This window comes from Anolis carolinensis, chromosome 3 (genome assembly GCF_035594765.1).
Source record: "Anolis carolinensis isolate JA03-04 chromosome 3, rAnoCar3.1.pri, whole genome shotgun sequence".
Taxonomy (NCBI): Eukaryota; Metazoa; Chordata; class Lepidosauria; order Squamata; family Dactyloidae; genus Anolis; species Anolis carolinensis.
Genome location: NC_085843.1, coordinates 49,866,627 through 49,885,911, shown reverse-complemented (window position 1 = coordinate 49,885,911; position 19,285 = coordinate 49,866,627). Strand labels below are relative to the sequence as shown.

The 19,285-nt window shown below is 41.5% G+C and overlaps 1 protein-coding gene across 3 annotated transcripts in view; it reads right to left on the bottom strand.

Moving 5' to 3' along the window:
• Positions 1 to 19,285, bottom strand: part of cd96 (CD96 molecule) — a 53,071-nt gene that overhangs the window by 24,033 nt on the left and 9,753 nt on the right. For 2 of the 3 annotated variants that reach the window (XM_062974882.1, XM_062974881.1), the window contains exons 3-4: positions 16,685 to 16,794; positions 13,790 to 14,015 (exon numbers count right to left, since the gene is read on the bottom strand). In XM_062974882.1, coding sequence (XP_062830952.1) covers positions 13,790 to 14,015; positions 16,685 to 16,794 — 336 coding nt within the window. The remainder of the gene's footprint in view (positions 1 to 13,789; positions 14,016 to 16,684; positions 16,795 to 19,285) is intronic. The other variant, XM_016992550.2, reaches the window with a different exon arrangement.

The window sequence follows — 19,285 nt, the reverse complement described above, 5'->3', positions numbered from 1 at the left end:
GACTGATTTCCAGGTTTATTGCAATAATAATTATGACATACTACCAGCAGCATTTAGGGAATTTCATGTTCAGTTGGGTGGTGAATCTACCATAAGTTCTGGCTGTATTCCCTTGTTATGTCCATAATATGTTCAGCACCTCTGATAACTCCTTTGAAGTTCAGGGTAAAACACAGAGCAGATATACTGCCCCACTGACATGAAAGTCTCTTGCCAGTGTCAAGAATATCTTAGTTTCAGGAAAAGGTGCTCCCAATTACATTCATTCAAAATGAAAAAGCTATATGAAGGCTTCTTGCATAGTAGATCTGGCATAGCTTTAACTATTTAAAGAGATACTATGGTTTCAGTTTTGGCCCAGTTCCTCCCCACTTCACTTCTTTCAATATGGATTTCTTATCATTGTGTGTGTGTGTGTGTGTGTGTAGGGGGGGTTATTACAATGCTGTATTTATAGGTATTTTTGATGTAATGGATTCTAGTACTATTATATGTATTTGCTAGAGAAAGCAAGTTGGTTCATTCATGATCACAATCCTAAATGGTATTTCTGTTTACTGCATTAAGGAAATCATACTTTGATTGTATGTTTTGATGGAATTGACTCAGAGGATTTTGTCAAGGACAGTCTTGATTAAGCATCATATAAAGAAGCAACTTTTGATCATATGTAACCCATCAAATTAGATATATCATGCTTTTACTCAAAGGGAAGACTGTTTTGTGCAAAATTAGGTTGATGAGAGGTTTTCCTTTCCCTAGGGTAGATATGGAAAGATGAGAGTGGACATGGTTATTTAGCTAAAACTAGTTTTACATTTCGGGAAGTACAAGGCCTGTTTAGGTTCAGGTAAGTTGTATATTATTATATATTACTTAAACCTATGCCCATTTGCATATGTAGACTAGTGATCATAAGTATTTATTATATATGTATTTATGCCTGTGCGATCAATGAAAAAAATGTTTTAATACTCATTACGAAATTAGGAGGGAGGGGTAATTGTTTTTAAGGTCTTTCCAATAATGGACGGAGTCCGCATCATAACTATAACAAGTAAACTACTTTTTGTTACTTTTTGTTAAGTAATTGTGCCAATGGGAAAACTTCAGGGGCCTCTTTCTCCCTCATTGTTAGAGATATTGCTACAATTCTAGAGCACATTTACCACTGTTAGCCCTTCAAGTTTCAGAATGTTTCATTCATCCATGGATTTTTGGAAAAATTTCAAAGTTTTTACAAACAACATTTTTTTAAATATTACAAGAGCTGTCTCCTTGAATTTTCTGTACAATGACACAAGATGACAGAGAATCATTCCCCCCAAGTTTCACAAATATTGACACATCTACTGGTTTTTAGGATTATTTTAAAGTTTTGACAAAAACCTTTGGAAAAAAAAGCCACAATAGCTATCTCATTGAATGCCTCTCATATTAACCAATGAGCTTCAATTTAGGGATTCCTTCACAGCCCAGCACAGATTTACTTACTTACTATTGAGGTATCAGTCAGTCCTTCTCTTTGCAGATTCAACAATTTACTGGAACTCTAGCTGCTGTTAGAAGGGACGAATCTCTCCCCTATCCTAATTGGGGCTTTCTTATGCTAAGCAGAATTCTGGGAAATGTAGTTTAACGCAGGGCCTTTTGAATTCTCTGCCACAGGACTCCCAAAATTTCCCAGAATTCTGTATTCTCTCAGTCTCTTTTTCAGGTCACTCAGCTCTACCCGCCCTACTTGCTTTCCTCTCCTCATGGTGAAATGCAGCCTATCTCTTCCTAATTTAAAGAGGAATGGCAGCCTTTTTGGATTCACCCCACTTGCTCTGAAAATGAAACTGACTTCCAAGCATTACAGAATTCAAACGAAAAAGTATTGAGTGAGTTTTGATTCTTAAGTTTTTGCATGCCCCCCATGTTTCTTAATATTTGTTCGTATATACAAAACCTACGAATTAGATACAACTTATGATTTAAAAAATGAAGATTTGCACACAATATATATGCATTCTTTTTCCTTATACAGGATTCAAGGCAGTATACAAGCATTTAAAAAACAAAAGCAGCTTTAAAAATATGTTTACAAAGGTTAAAAAAACCCAGTGAAATGACAGTAGAGTTTTTTTAAAACCCAGAGGGTTAAAACAATGTACCATATGATTATATGTGCAATCAAGTGTTGTTATACATTATGGGAATTATGACTAAGCAAGTAACAAGAACAAACAAACAAAAGGATATTACAAATAGATGGAAGGACTACTTCAAATGGGTGAAAAATGGAGGAGCCAACGATCACATCAAAGAAAAAATACAAGGAATTTACCAATGGCTGGACCTGCAAGATTAGTAGAAATATAATGTGGTTGAGGAGGGAGGGAGGGAGTGGGAGGGAGGGAGTGGGAGGGAGGGAGGGAAAAAATATAGGAAGATTTGGAAGGCAAATGTTAAAAATATTAAAGAAACAGAAGTATTACCATTATGATTATGATTATAAAATTCAATAAAAAACTAGATACAAAACCCGCCAATGTAACATACAATTAACACATTGCAAAAAGAATAAAATTACAACCTTTTAAAATGACCTTTTTCTGTTGCTTTAATTAAACAAATTAAGGGTGCATTGAGTAGAAGATCTACTTGTGTTTTTAAAATGCAGGATATTTGCATTTGTATTTTATAAAATTGTTTTCACAATATGGATCTGTTTTGACAGTATAGCTAGAGTAGAGTTACCTAAAGCATTATGCTCATTTATTTGTTCATTGTATTCATTAGCTTCTGTAGAAAATTCAAATCTCTAAGGAATGTAGAAAGAAACTAAAATAAAGCAACAATATAAAGCCTTAATAAGTAAATCTGGTGAAAAAGGATAAAAGAAATACTGAATGTCAATGAAGAGCTCTCTAAAACGAAACCCATCATTGACAAAGACCATCAATAAAGCATTACAATGATGTTTAGAAAGCTTGGAAGAAAAACATAACTTATCCAAGAGGATGCTGAAAAAAGTACCAAGTATGGAAGTAACTTGAAAGAGCATATTGTTATGCAGTGACTTGAAAATGGATATGCTTTCCTTTGGAGCAACATTCTAGAACAGGCCTGCACAACATGCAGCCCAGGGCCCAGATGTAGCCCACACAAGGACCCAGTGCTGCCTGCAGAGGGATAAAGCAGCAAAAGCACAGTGCCACTGCAACCCTCAGCTTGATTCTGCTGGCACATAAGGCTTCCTCCCATCCGCAGGTGGTTTATTCTGTGGACCTGAATGCCACCCCCCAATTTGCTTCCAAATGCAACTTTGGGAGATGAAAGAACAGCATAAAACCCATGGAGAAAAGCAGTCAAGACACCACAAAAATATAAAACTTAGAATAGTGCCAAGAAAACTCTGTGATAGGGTTGCTTTGGGTTCACTGTAGATCAGAAATAACTTGAAGGCACATAAAACCAATAACAACAACAATCCTAATTAATAATTAATTATACCTTTAGTTGGAAAGTGAGATGTTAAAAACCTGTCTATGGCCCCAAGAGGTTTAGCCTATTTAATTTCGGCCCCTTACTACTGCCAAATTGTGCAGGCCTGTTATAGATGAATATCAGTCTGAACACAGCTGTATGCAGGCCTGGATTTTGGAAAAACCTGGTTGCTTTTCCTCTATATTTAACCACTATAAAGACTATGAGATCATAACATGTCAGGCAACTTGAATTACTCATAACCTTTACATTTCAATGTGATGTGTGACACTGTTGGTTAGCCACATGTTAGAAAACATGCTCTTGATGAAATGCTAGAAAAATAGCTTTTCGGTATTGTTTGCAGCTTTATAAATACTTTAGCACCATTTGACTCAAATACAAGTTTCATATAAGCCCGTAAAATTGAAATATTTTACTGGTTTTTGAACTGCAGCATACATATTATCTCCCATTTGTCTTTTGTAGTTAGTAATGTCTGATTTAATGGGCCGTGCATGATTCTTTTTTATTGAATAATAGAGCCATAGAGTTAGAACTGACTACAAGGGTGATTTAACCCAATTCTTTGATATAAAATCTTTAACAATAACTGGAATATTTGGGAAATACACAACACACAGAAAGCCCACTACATACATTATCAACATGGAGGCATCTTCATGCACAAAACAAGCAGTGAGAGAACCTGACATGTGGCTCCTTGTATCTTCCTGGCATCCATATGTGGAACATTGACATCTTCAGAGTGAAATTCTACCATACAACCTTCCACACAATCAGGAATCCTATTTGTACAGAAGTCTACATCATGAACAAATTTACAGCTGAAGATGTTCTTATCTAATCCACAAAAGTTTGTGAGACATCAGACATAGAATTTTTGTGTTGCCCTCAGAGACACATAAGTTCAAGTGGACAGTGAATCATATTTTTTTCAGAAAATAATTAATATAATTTGTTCACATTTCTGAACACTCAAATACTCCTATTAAAGAAGGGTAGAACTACAATATTGTACCAAGCATATGCTGGAGAAGTTAGTGTTTACACAACTCCTAGAATCCCCCAGAGAAATAGTCCTATAGTTCGGTTTCAGGGTCTGGTGCCAAGCGCTGCAAAGGGTCCCATTACTCACCTGCTACTCATGATGTACGATCCTGACCAACTGGGATTCCTGATTGTTTGACAGAATGTGTAGTAGAATTCCCCTCTGAAGAGGTACATCTATTTGTAGTATACATGGCCACACAGCCCGAAAGACATACAACAACCCTGTGATCCCGGCCATGAAAGCCTTCGACAACATATTTGTAGTATAATGCTACACTCAGTATTGGTACTGTACAGATAGTGACTTGATGCCATCTTTCCTGTTGATGAGCATTGCCTTCTTTGGAGGCAATACTGGGGAATGCCCTAAGCAGCAACAGGACATACTGTAGCTCAAGTAGGCAAAGTGTAATGTTCTAGTCCTCAGTTCTGTGCCCTCCCCTCATCCTGCAGTTGGGGTGGGCCTCTTTTGTTGCTTATGGGTGGAAAGGGAAGGAAGAGCAAATTCAGATAATGTAAAACCATCTGGTTTTCACTTGGAGATTATGGTCCCAGATGGACAAGAAATGAAGATGTGCTCTTGGATGGTGTTGTTATTATTCCCTCCCCACATCTTCATTGTTTGAATTGCCTGATCCCATAAGAAACCAGCAGTAGTGTCAGCTCCTCTTGGGACTTGTCAATGCCAGGAATGAATGCTTTGGACATATGTCTAGAAATAATAATAATAATAATAATAATAATAATAATAATAATAATAACAACAACAACAACAACAACGATAATAATAATTGTGTGTGTGTCAGGAGCGACTTGAGAAACTGCAAATCGCTTCTGGTATGAGATAATTGGATGTTACCCAGAGGATGCCCGGATGTTTGATGTTTTACCATCCTTGTGGGAGGCTTCTCTCATGTTCTCGCATGGAGCTGGAGCTCATCTGCGCTCTCCCTGAGTTGGATTTGAACTGGCAAACTTCAGGTCAGCAACCCAGCCTTCAAGTCAGCAGTCCTGCCAGCACAAGGGTTTAACCCATTGTGCTATCGTGGGCTAAATAATAATAATAATAATAATAATAATAATAATAATAATAATAATAATATGGAAACAATAGACATTGACAAAATTACGATCTGCCAACTGCAAAAGGCCACCCTACTGGGATCTGCACGCATCATTCAAAAATACATCGCACAGTCCTAGACACTTGGGAAGTGTTCAACTTGTGATTTTGTGATATGAAATCCAGAATATATATCTTGTTTGCTGTGCCATACAATGTTGTTGTGTCAATAATAATAATAATAACAATAATCTGCATTTTTTTCTCACCTCTCCTAGTGGCTTGAGGCATGTTACAACATGGCTAAAAACACAAACATCTAAAAACATTCTATAAAATACACATATTAAAACATATTTCTACAAAATACATGTTAAAATACACAGACTAAATATTAAACATAAGGCACAGGTTTAAAATTTGGGGTTAAAAGTGGCTCGGTAGGCCTGCTGACAGAGATATATCTTCAAATGTGTTTTAAATTCCAACAGATTATTTAGTTATCAGAGTTCTTCCTGCATGTTATTCCACAATCTTGAGGCGGCTGAAGGGGCGCAGCTGGCATGCCAGCCAAAGTTGATAGTAAGCACTCCTGAGAGTTGCATCTACGTGGGATGACATTTGGAGAGCTGTTTCCAGGAGCACCCCTAAGCTGCAACCACAGTCTTTCAGGGGTAGTGTAACCCTATCCCGGACCGGTTGACATACCTCCATCCCCAGATAACAAGCACTTCTGTTTTGTCTGGATTCAGTTTCAATTTGTTTTCCTTATCCAGCTTATTCCCTCCTCCAGGCATGCTATCCTTAGCTGAGTCTGTTTTTGAAGGCATAGATAAATGTTTTTGGGTGTAATCAGCACACCTAATTGCACCCAATCCCATGCCTCTGGATGACCTGCCTGAGAGGTATGACCGGAACCACTTGTCAGGACCCAGGCTGCAGAGCACCAATAACCATGCGCAGAGACCAGAATCTATCTAATATCTTTATTAGAGGAATATATAAAGTCAATAAAAACAAGTGAAGAATATAGTTCAGAAGTAGACCTTTCAGGAAAGGTCAAATTTAGTCCAGGAAAACAATGTCCAATATATGATTATAAAGTTATAATCCAATAACCGAAACACACACTTTGCCGAGCAAAGTGTGGGGAAATGACAAGGTCCTTTAGTCCAATGGAGCTTGACAACAAGGCTGGAAAACAAACTAGATTCTTGGCAAACAAGACTTGACACGAGGCAACAAGAAGCAAGAAGCAAGAACAAGGTCCGTGGCGAGGTCCGGGGAACAAGGCAGGCTTGGAACTAGAACAAGGTCCGTGGCAAGGTCCTGGAAACAAGGAACTGGAGTAGCGTAGTCCACACACGATCTCACTCCTGAAGCTGACGAATTGACTCCACAAGGATCTCCTTGCGGTAAAACACCTATATAGGATCCTGTTTTCCCGCCAAGGAACACTTTCCCTGGGGAACAAGAAGTGAAACCCAGACTGTGTCCAGATGCATGACTCCTTAAGTTTTCCCAAGGGAAACAGGCTTAATCAGCTAATTGTCTGGCAGCGATCCTGGCGCTTCGGCGATTCGCCTCCCTAGCGCCTCTATCTCTATTATAATTATCCTTACGAGAGAACGGGGGAGAATTCTGCCCAAGGCTTGTTTGGCTGACTTCTTGAGGGCAAACATCCTGCAGGTGCAGGGGCTCCGATTCTGGCTGAATCGGTGGGAAACCCAAGTTTTCCTCTTCGTCTGCCACAATAGAACTAGGAACGGGACTACAAGGCCCATGAGACATCACACTATCCCCATCCTCAAGGCCCCTCTCCAAAATGGGCCCTCTTCCCGAGGTGCGGGGCCGCGGCTTGGCAGGGTAGGCCTGATGGAAGTGGCGGACTAAGTCGGGGGCATGGACTGTGGAAGCGTCTTCCCAAGAGCGTTCTTCGGGGCCAAAACCCACCCAGTCAATGAGATACTGAAGGCGGCGGTGATGAAAGCGAGAATCCAAAATGTCCTGAACCTCGAATTCCTCCTCCCCGTCCACCAAAACAGGGGCGGGGGCCGGCTGGTCCACATCGGGGCGTACTCTATCCGCCGGAAGGAGCAAGGAACGATGAAACACCGGATGAATGCGCATGGAGCGCGGAAGTTGCAGTTTGAAAGTCACGGGGTTAAGTTGCGCCACCACTGGGTAGGGACCAATGAAACGGGCATCTAGCTTCCGGCAGGGACGGTGGGAGGGCAAAAACGAGTGGACAATAGAACCCGATCTCCTACCTTGATCTCGGGGCCGGGCTGGCGATGACCGTCAGCGTGGCGTTTATAGTCCTCTTTGGCTTGATCCAGTTGCTGGTGAAAGAGTTGTTGCACCGCTGTGAGTTCTTGCAGCCAGTCTTCCGCTGCGGGGACTTCTGAGGTTTCAATGACAGAAGGGAAGAAACGTGGATGGAATCCATAGTTTGCAAAGAACGGGGTTTCCTTCGTTGAAGCCTGGAGACCGTTGTTGTAGGCAAACTCTGACAGAGGTAACAGGGAAGCCCAATTGTCCTGTTGGTAGTTTATATAACAGCGAAGGTATTGTTCCAAAGTGGCATTGGTGCGCTCAGTTTGCCCATCTGTTTGGGGATGATGAGCTGAAGATAAACGAGAGTCTATGCCCAATAGTTTCTGTAGTGCCTTCCAGAAACGAGAGGTGAATTGAGATCCACAGTCTGTGACTAAACTCTTGGGCAATCCATGTAATCTGAAAACATGCTGAAGGAATAAATCTGCAGTCTCTTTGGCCGTGGGGAGACCATCGCAGGGAATGAAATGGGCCAATTTGGTGAAAAGGTCCACCACCACAAGGATCGTGGTATATCCAAGGGAGGGTGGTAGGTCAGTGATAAAATCCGCAGAAATTATCTCCCATGGACGAGATGGAGTAGGAAGGGGATGCAGTAGCCCAGAGGGCTTCTCCCTTCTTGTCTTGGAACGCTGGCATACCGGGCAGGTATTGACATATTTCTCCACATCCTTGCGGATCTTGGGCCACCAGAAATCTCGTAGGATCAAATGCATGGTTTTGAAAAGTCCAAAATGCCCTGCTGGCTTGCAGTCATGACACAGATGAAGTGCCTTTTCTCTGCCTGGTCCTGGAGGGATGTAGACATGATTTCTGTAGCATAATAGCCCATCCTTAAGTGAGAAAGGGAAACGTAGTCCTTGGCGAATTTGATCTTGAGCCCAGGCATCCGCCTGTTGACTGGCTCTAATTTCTTGAGCACAAAGGGGTCCTGGAGTAGAGGGAGTCGGTTCAACTGAAGTGGATTTGGTGTTTCCCACTGTGAGCGTGGCAAAGTTTTCGGGCTGCAGCAATTGGGATTCGAAGGTCTTTCTGCATCCTGCAGCATACTCTGGTTTCCGTGATAGAGCATCTGCTTGCTTGGTCTGAGCTGGGGTTACATAATGGATCTGGAAGTCAAAACGCTCAAAAAATAAAGCCCAGCGCTGCTGCCTCTGATTTAGCTTGCGGGCAGTTCTTAGATGTTCCAAATTACGATGGTCAGTATGAACCTCAATGGGAAATTTGGCCCCTTCTAACCAATGTCTCCAATTTTCAAAGGCTGCCTTTATGGCCAAAAGTTATTTCTCCCAAATAGTGTAATTTCTCTCTGGGGCTGTTAGTTGACGAGAGTAATAGGCACAAGGATGGAGATGCTCTCCCACTGGTTGCATGAGTATAGCCCCAATTGCCACATCAGAGGCGTCAGCCTGTACCACAAAAGGGGTTTTAGGATCAGGGTGCTGAAGAATTGGCTGGGTCGTGAATAACTTTTTTAACTGCTGGAACCCTTTCTCTGCTTGCTCTGTCCAGCGGAAAGGCTGTTTTCCACGGATGCAGCTGGTGATTGGGTCAGACCAGCGAGCGAAGTCTGGGATGAATCTGCGGTAGTAGTTTGCAAACCCCAAGAAGCACTGTACTTCCTTCTTGTTGGTTGGCGCCCGCCATTCCAATACTGCTGAAACCTTTGCCGGGTCCATGGAGAGCCCTAGTGGCGAGACGCGGTACCCCAGGAAGTCTACTTCTTGCAAATCAAAGGAGCATTTTTCTAACTTGGCATATAGTCCATGATCCCGCAACCGTTGTAGCACCATTCTGACATGTTTCTCGTGTTCCGATTGTGATCTAGAAAACACCAAAAAATCGTCCAAGTATATGATCAAGAACCGATCTAGATAATCCTGGAAGATATCGTTGACAAAATGCTGGAATGTTGCGGGAGCTCCGGATAATCTGAAATTTATGACCAGGGACTCGAATAATCCGAATTTGGTCTGGAAGGCGGTTTTCCATTCGTCCCCTTCTCTGATGCGAACTAGATTGTAAGCCCCCCGGAGATCCAGCTTGGTGTAGACCTTGGCCCCCCGGAGCCGGTCTAATAGGTCCGAGATCAAAGGCAGGGGGTAGCGGTTCCGCTTCGTGATATTGTTCAATGCTCTATAGTCCACAACCAAGCGTAGGTCCCCTGACTTCTTTTTCACAAACATCACCGGGGAGGCAGCTGGGGATTGAGAGGGTCTGATGAATCCCTTGCGAAGATTTGACTCTATGAACTCCCTGAGAGCTTCTTGCTCTGGTTCAGTCAGGGAGTAGAGATGTCCTCGCGGGATCGGGGCCCCCTCCACCAAGTCAATGGCACAGTCGTAGGGTCTATGTGGGGGTAGTTTCTCGGCTTCCTTTTCATTGAAAACATCCCAAAAGTCTGAATATTTCTTGGGCAAGGTGATGATGGGCTCAGCGTCTGTAGCATGGCAGACCTTGGCTACTAGACAATGGTTTTGGCAATATTTTGAAGCAAACTGTAGTTCTCTGTTGGTCCAGGAGATGTTTGGGTCGTGGAGCGTCAGCCATGGAATTCCCAAAATCACAGGGAAGTGGGGCACCTCGGTAACGAAGAAGGAAATCTCTTCCATGTGTTCCCTTATCCACATTCTGGTGGGTTCAGTCCATTGACTTACTGGACCCGTCTTTAGGGGTCGGCCATAAATAGCCTGCACCACCCGGGCGTTCTTGAAATCATGATATTGTAATCCCAGAGAGTCGGCATACTCTCTATCGATGAAATTGTTTGTTGCTCCTGAGTCTATCATGGCATGGATCATGACGGGTCCTTTTTTCGCTGACCACAACGTGACCACTAGGAGAAATAGGACCCCGGTTTGCGGCTCTTGAGTGGGGTTTTTGACCGGGTTGGCGAGCCTCTTTACGCCCGGTCGCTGGCTTCCCCCGCCGGCTTTGCTCCAGCCGCCTCGGCCGTCTCCGTCTCCGCGGAGGACGCCGCCGCCAATCGAGCGGCGGGCTTTCTCTTGGCTGGACATTCTCTGGCGAAGTGGCCCCCGTTCCTGCAGTACCAACAGAGGTTTAAACGTTGGCGGCGGGCCTTTTCGGCAACATCTAGTCTGGGGCGCACATTGCCCAACTGCATCGGCTCCTCCTCGCTTCCTCTGGGGTTTGGGGCTGGTGGTGGGGGTCTCCACACTGGACGTGGCTGAATACTGGCGGAAGCGGGAGGTTTCACTCTGGCTCTTCCACTCTGGCCTCGGAGCCACTGTTTTTTGTTGGCAAGCAGGACTTCGGCTCGTAAACATTGATCGATAAGTCTCTCAAGAGAGTTTGGAGGATCCACCTTGGAGATTTCTTCCTGCATCTCGAAGTTGAGACCCTCACGAAACTGTCCTCTGAGGGCTATATCGTTCCAACCGGTGTTTTGGGCCAGCACTCGGAACTCGGCTATGTACTGGGACAATGGCCTGTCCCCTTGGAAAAGGCGCCGGAGTTTATGGCCGGCTGCCTCCACCTTGTCCTCGATCCCCCATGTCGCCTTAAGGTGATTCAGGAAGTTTTGCGCGGAACTTAGGTGCCTGGAGCCCGCATCAAAAAGCGCCGTCGCCCAATTGGCCGCTGGCCCTTCTAGGAGACTGTAAATCCACGCCACCTTGATTTCTTCTTGGGGAAACTCGGCTTGACGGGCTTCTATGTATGCCTGGCATTGGCGACGGAAAACATGAACCTTGGAGGCTTCTCCAGAAAACTTGGTTGGGAGCGCTAAGTCAGGGAGCTGGATACCTCGTTCCTTCAAGCCCCGTATTTCTCCCTCCTGCGTATGGAGTGTATCACGGATTCTGTCCAATTCATCCTTGGAAATGGTGTAGCTGAGTGGTTGGGCTTCCGCCCCGGTTCCTTTAGACATCCTGGCCTAGGTTAATTGGTGCTTAGGTGGCGGAGTCAAACTGTCAGGACCCAGGCTGCAGAGCACCAATAACCATGCGCAGAGACCAGAATCTATCTAATACACACTTTGCCGAGCAAAGTGTGGGGAAATGACAAGGTCCTTTAGTCCAATGGAGCTTGACAACAAGGCTGGAAAACAAACTAGATTCTTGGCAAACAAGACTTGACACGAGGCAACAAGAAGCAAGAAGCAAGAACAAGGTCCGTGGCGAGGTCCGGGGAACAAGGCAGGCTTGGAACTAGAACAAGGTCCGTGGCAAGGTCCTGGAAACAAGGAACTGGAGTAGCGTAGTCCACACACGATCTCACTCCTGAAGCTGACGAATTGACTCCGCAAGGATCTCCTTGCGGTAAAACACCTATATAGGATCCTGTTTTCCCGCCAAGGAACACTTTCCCTGGGGAACAAGAAGTGAAACCCAGACTGTGTCCAGATGCATGACTCCTTAAGGTTTCCCAAGGGAAACAGGCTTAATCAGCTAATTGTCTGGCAGCGATCCTGGCGCTTCGGCGATTCGCCTCCCTAGCGCCTCTATCTCTATTATAATTATCCTTACGAGAGAACGGGGGAGAATTCTGCCCAAGGCTTGTTTGGCTGACTTCTTGAGGGTAAACATCCTGCAGGTGCAGGGGCTCCGATTCTGGCTGAATCGGTGGGAAACCCAAGTTTTCCTCTTTGTCTGCCACAATAGAACTAGGAACGGGACTACAAGGCCCATGAGACATCACACCACTGCACCACAGTGCTTCTGATTTCCAAATTCGCTAGGCTTTCCAGAAGGATACTATGGTTGATAGTACTGGAAGCTGCTGAGAAGTCTAGAAGTACCAACAGAAACACACACACCCTTGTTAGTGTAAAGAGGGAGATCATCAACTAAGGCGACCATAGCAGTCCAAACTCTGTATCCTGCTCTGAAGCTGGTTTAAAATGGGTCAAGGAAGTATGTGTCATCCAAGACTGCCCGAAGATGGAGGGCAACTGTCTTCTCAATCACTTTGCCCAAAAAAGGAAGGTTGGAGACTGGTTTGTAATTATTAAGGTCCATGGAATTCAAGGAGGGCTTTTTTTTAGCAGTGGTTTGACTACTGCTTCTTTTAAACAGGATGGAAAATTCCCTAAGGCCTCTAAGGGAATCAGTATCAAAGTGCAATTGAAGATGTCCTTTCATCCCAACATCCTCTCTGTTTAAGAAACAAGTTATGGGGTGATGAATTTGCCAACAGGAGTCAAAAGAAGCGTAGAAGCAGTGGAGGTCCATACCACCATTAATACATACTAGCTAATGGTAGATAACTAGGTTTGCCAATACAGTATGACTTCATATTCACAGAGGATACATTCCAAGATGTCCCCTCCCCCTGGATATCTGAATCAGTGAACAATAGTGCCCCTTGCATTTTGTATATATTTTGGCAGGAAGCCTATCATAGGATCACACTGGTACACAGGGACAAAGTCTTGGGGGGAGGGTTTTTTTTTTGGAGCATGGAAATGTGAATCCATGGCTATCAAATCCATGGATAAGGTGGTCATACTATATATTGCAAATATTCATACAGTTTAAATAAAAGCTTAGAGTGCATTTACAGTGCTTTGATCTGGTTTTAAATGCCGGTATACCTTAAGGTAACATTTTTGGAGAGTTGAGGTGGGGGTCAGTATAATCTTTTATAAACAGAAGTGAATTTTTATTATATTGTTGTGTGATTTGAGAATACAATCCCACATATAGGCACTTATGTCTGGAACTGGAAAACGTTACTTTTTTGGACCATAACTCTTCAAAACCAATGGGGATTAAAACTGTAATTTTCTCCAGTTCTGGTTATGTCTTCCTGAAACATTTAAGTTCTTGGATAACAATAGGAAGCATATTCCTTATTACTAGAAGAGTTATTTTTCATGCTTACCAAAGACTTTCACAACTGTAGTGCTCCTAATCATTCTTCCAGGCTGGTAGACGACAGAACAGATGAATTTTGTGCCATCATCAAAGACCGACACAGGCGAGATTATTAATGTGTTTTCTTGATTCATCTTGATTCTCTCCTTGAATGATGTGGGTCTGGTTATATATTCATGACCATAATATGACTGTTTACTTATAAGTAACTCTTCATTCTTGTTCTCTTTCTGCTTGAAATAAGAGTTTTGTCAGTGATTAATTCCCATCTAACAATCTCTAGAATTCTCCTCATTCTCTCTTTCTTTTGTAATCAACACTATAGAAGACAATACTAGTAAGGAGCATTCACCAAATACTCAAAAAGTTCTGGGAGACTACTTCATGCAGCCCCAACCAGTCTTTGGGAGTGATGACAGGGGATGAAGTCTGAAAGATCTGGAGAACACCAGGTTGACTGAATGTGCTTAGATGAACCATGGCTATTTAACTTCCCAAGCCTTCTCTCTTTTTAATAGAAGGATAGGTAGCCATTCTTCAGCTGTGAAAATGGTGATGTGATAAGCTGGAACATTCTTGTTTCTTTGGAGTTAATGAACAGTCCATTTTGCTTTCACATTACATGGCAATAAGGTTGGTGGGAACCAAGAGTGTTTTGTAGCACATCATAAAGACTTACATAACTTTTTTAAAAAAATAATTAAAAGTACATTCTTTAGAACATGGAAATATGTAAGCCTTTTTAAAAGCACCATAATTATAATGGTCTTAGGAAAGTCAAACATTCTCAGTCCAAGAAAACCCAATTATAGGGTCACCTTACTGTTGCTGTAAGTTAGAAACAACTTGAAGACACACAACAATTACTTTGAGTTTTTGGAATTATTATTTTAACTGAGTACTTTCTAAAATGAACTTTCAGAGTTCTGTTCCCATTATATTTAGAAATGTTTATTTTCACCTTAAGGTCCTCAAGAAGAGTTGCTGAAGTATGAATTTCAATATTTGTAATAAAGCATAATGCATTCATTAATTATAAATGAACCTCTGCGTATTTGCTATATAACTGCTATCTTTTTGAATATTTGTTTTCTTACACTTCATACATTCCCTGCAGCAACCTACACACTTGTTTCTTTTTTTTAAAAGTCATAGAAAAAGAAGGATTTTTTTTTAAAAAAAGTCAGGTTGGAAAATGCTTTGAAAATATTAACCTCTTCTACACTTTCTACATTCCTTTTTTTTTTTTTTGAAGAAAATAATTAATTTTGAAAAGGTACTGTTTTGTATGCCACAACTAGCTAGGGATTTGTGGGAGTTGTAGTAGCAGCAGCAGCAGCAATGTTTCCAAGCTTTGAAAACAGGCAGCCAGAGAACTAGCTCCAAAGGAGACAACATTTTTTAAAAAATATGATGAGTAAAAGACATAACAATAATGGAAGTTGGAAAAACTGCTTGAAAACTGTCTGATAGGTGTCATCATCTGCCCTCCTATTTTCAGTTTAGAAAATAATTTGAAGTTCTCAGTGGAGATCCTTTTGACTCAACACTTTGCAAAATGATGATGATGATGATGATGATGATGATGATGATGATGATAAACTTTATTTCTAGACCACCGTCTCTCCCCAGAGGGACTCAAGGCGGTTAACATACATATAAAACGGCAAACATTCAATGCCGCAACTACTTCACATAATATTAAAAAGTATAAAATAATATATCATACTTATTATACAAGTAGTAAAAACTCCAAATTAGAAAAAACAATAAATGTAAACATAAATCAGTAAAAACATTATTGCACAGAGCGAATACCCAAACCGAACTAAATAACCTAATTGCAGAAAATGTTTGGCATTTGTTGTAGTTTCAACAAATGAGGTGATGATTATGTTAATCCTCCTCCTCTCCATATGCTAAGGTACATAAATGTGTCTTTAACTGTTTCTTAAAGGAGAGGAGGGTGCGGGCCATTTTTATTTCTTTAGGGAGGGAATTCCAGAGGCGGGAACTCTCTCTCTAAAGAAATCAGATTGGTATGTATATAATATGTAACAGGACTTTTTACTGTAGCACCCCGATTGTGGAATGCCTTGTTAAAGGAAGTAAGGCTGTTGCCATCTCTTCTGAGCTTTAGTGAGGCAACTGAAACAGTGCTATTCCACATGGACTTTGATATTTTAATCATGTATCCAAGTCAAAGTAAAAGTGCCTTTTGCCTCTTATGGTTGCTGTTAAAACAGGTTGATGGCCCATAAATTATGGGAGATAATTTAGAAATTGGAGAAAACTAATAGTTGAACAAGAGAAGAAGCAACAGTCTTGTTAACATGACAGCCATGGGATCATTCTGTAGGAATTGTGTTAATGGATAAGAAGGAAAGAAAGAAAGGTTATATGTTTAAAAGTGTGAATTTGAGACATAAATATAGGAAATGCAGTGGGAGGAAGCACTATAGTTTCCAGAGTGGCCATATGCACTGGGGTGTTTGGGGAGCTGTAATCAGGGAATACAAGACACTATAGGTTATATTCAGAGAGAGGTGATGGCCAACTTCTTTTTAATATATCTTGCAAGGACAGGATTTCCATAAGTCACTGTTGACTTCAGGGCTAATAAAGTAGCAACAATTCCACTACCGCAAGGGGATCCTTTTTCCCTCAGCTGAATTACATGTGTTCATGCAAGTACTTAGGATTCTTATTATATCAATCTGACATATGTGGGAGTGAGAAATTACTGTTTCATCATTCCAAAGTATGACAGCAGTTGGAACCAGAAAACAGTCATTCCCTTTTGGAAGCTTATGTTTTGACTCTTAGATCACACAGTTCATATTTACATTTGTCAAAAAATACATTTCTTGCTCCTACCTGTATTTGAAAAGGTGTTACTTACCAGAAACCAGTTCAAAGAAGCATTTGTCAGGTTTTCAGAAGGCATGTCTTTCAAGCATGGGATTTCCAGTGTCTGGTTTAGCAGTGTTTCTACCACAAAGTTCTTGTCATCTTAAATGTATATACAGAAATAAAATTAAGGGTAGAATAATGATACATTTAAAGTTATATTATTCTTCCTGTTCTGCTGATGTAGACTGTGCTGACTGATTTCTGCCAGTATTTTATATTTAGTGATTTTATTATACTTCTAAAAAAACAGAAAGGAATATATTTCTGAGATAGATACCTCTGTTTTTACACCAATGACTTCTGCCATATATGATGTGAGAAATTTCAGTTGTACAAATTAGGATCAGAAAAAAGGAGGCATGTGAGATTATATTGCAAATACAGTGGGTCTGCCATATCTGAGACTTTGGTTCTGGGACCCACTACAAATACAAAAAATGTAAAACATTGCATTCCATATGATGTATTACACAAGTTTAACATTTATTTCATCACCATTTATGAACATGAGGTGCAAGAATCCACGGTTGGAATAAATCATAGGTAGAGAGAACCCACTGTATATATTGATTGTTGGAGTACACTAAACTATTTCAGAAGGAAAGCAGCCTCTCCTTTTTATTCAATGATTGTGTAGAATAAAAACAACAACAACAACAACAACAATGGATCAAAGCAGATAATCTGGATTTTAAATGGCAGTATAGAAGGGGCCAAAGAAAGCCCAAGCCCTGAGTTTGTAAGGCCTGAACCAAGCTGTTGGTGACTGGAGCTCTTGGAATGTGAGGCTGGATCTACACTACCATATAATGCTGTCTAATTGCAGCCCCGTCTACACTGCCATATAATCCAGTTTCTGAATCCAGATTATCTGCTTTCAACTGGATTATATGACAGTGTAAACACATAAAATCCAGTTCAAAGCAGATAATCTGGATTCAGAAACTGGATTATATGGCAGCGTAGATTCAACCTGCATTCAACTGGATTATATGGCAGTATAGACTCATATAATCATGTTCAAAGCAGATAATACAGATTCTGAAACTGTATTATTTGACAATGTAACTCCAGTCTGAATTGAATTAGAATATATAGCAGTGTAGATGAATATAATCCAGTTCAAAGAAGTTAAACTGCATTCTGAAACTGCATTATTTGATAGTGAAGATCCTGCCAAAGACAACTGAATGATAAATAACAATAAATATGAACATCTCTCTCTGTCTATCTCACATGGACACAGAGAGAGAGATAGTATAATAGATAGTAATCCATGTGGGGCAACATTTAATGTCTCTGTGCTTCACTGAGATTTATATCTGAATTCCATCTGTACAAAAAATTACATATATTGCTAAGGCCTTGGCTTTAACTGCTACACTTCTTTTTCAGTTGTATATGCATCATGCTGGAGGGCATAGAGTACAGGCAGAGACTTGTGCTCTAGCCTAAATCTAACTGTTAATCCCTGCTAGACTTGATCTATTTCAACAAAACCTTCATAAGTCAACAATTATATAATTTCTATTAATTCAATGGACTTACTGTCCACCTCATCAGAAAGAGCTAAAATCAGTGGCATGTGCCAATTTTAACCCAGGACACCCACGGAGCTGGCCTGCTCCCATCAGATGACACTGCACCACCTCCATTGATGAAGGAGGATGGAGCCGGCGCAAGCTGCCGGCTGGGCAACATGGGAGAGCTCGCTTGTTACCATAAAATGCATGGGAGAAAGCTGTACATACTACATACACTCACACTCCCCCCATCTGATTGCTCTCTGCTGGAGCCGGACAATGCAGGGCATGAAGTGCTGGATTCCCCACGCCCCTCTATGAACCAGAGCAATGCCAGCAGGTGACTGATGAGGTTATCAAGCTAGGACTAGCAAATGTATCAGGTTAGATATCCAAGAATCAGAGTTAGCACAGCCTCTTTGGTACTGGTATAGCATGTATTACTATAATCAAATTACTATAAGAGTGCTAAGGAATGAACAAGCATCTATATCTATTTCTTTCCACCTTCGAGGTGACAGCAAGGAGAGGATTGGAAGCATTTGCTTTGTGTTTTAAGCTAATATTGGTTTGTGCATGGCTCACCCAGCTTGGGACACATCTACATTATAGAATAAATGCAGTTTGGCACCACATTAACTGCCATGACTCAATGTTGTGGAATGCTTGTAGTTTTACAAGATCTGTAGCTTCTCTGCCAAAGAATGCTGGTTTCTCACCAAACGACAACTCTCAAGATTTCATAGCAATGAATCATGGTAGTTTATTTATTGTCAGAAGCAAATTGAGTTACAGCTATAATGTATAAAAAACCACAAACAGAGTTAAAAACTTGACATTATGCTAAATTTCCTTTGACCAGAAGCTGGCCACTTCAAGTGCCTCTGGTGTTGCTGTAAGAAGATCCTCCATTGTGCATGTGGCAGGGCTCAGAGTGCATTGTAGTAAGTGCATGGCAGTTAAATTAGTGTCAAACTGCATTCATTCTACAGTGTAGATGTACCCCGATTGAGATAATGCAAGATAAGAGATCATTTGGCTATCCAGTGAGTACAATGACCACAGTT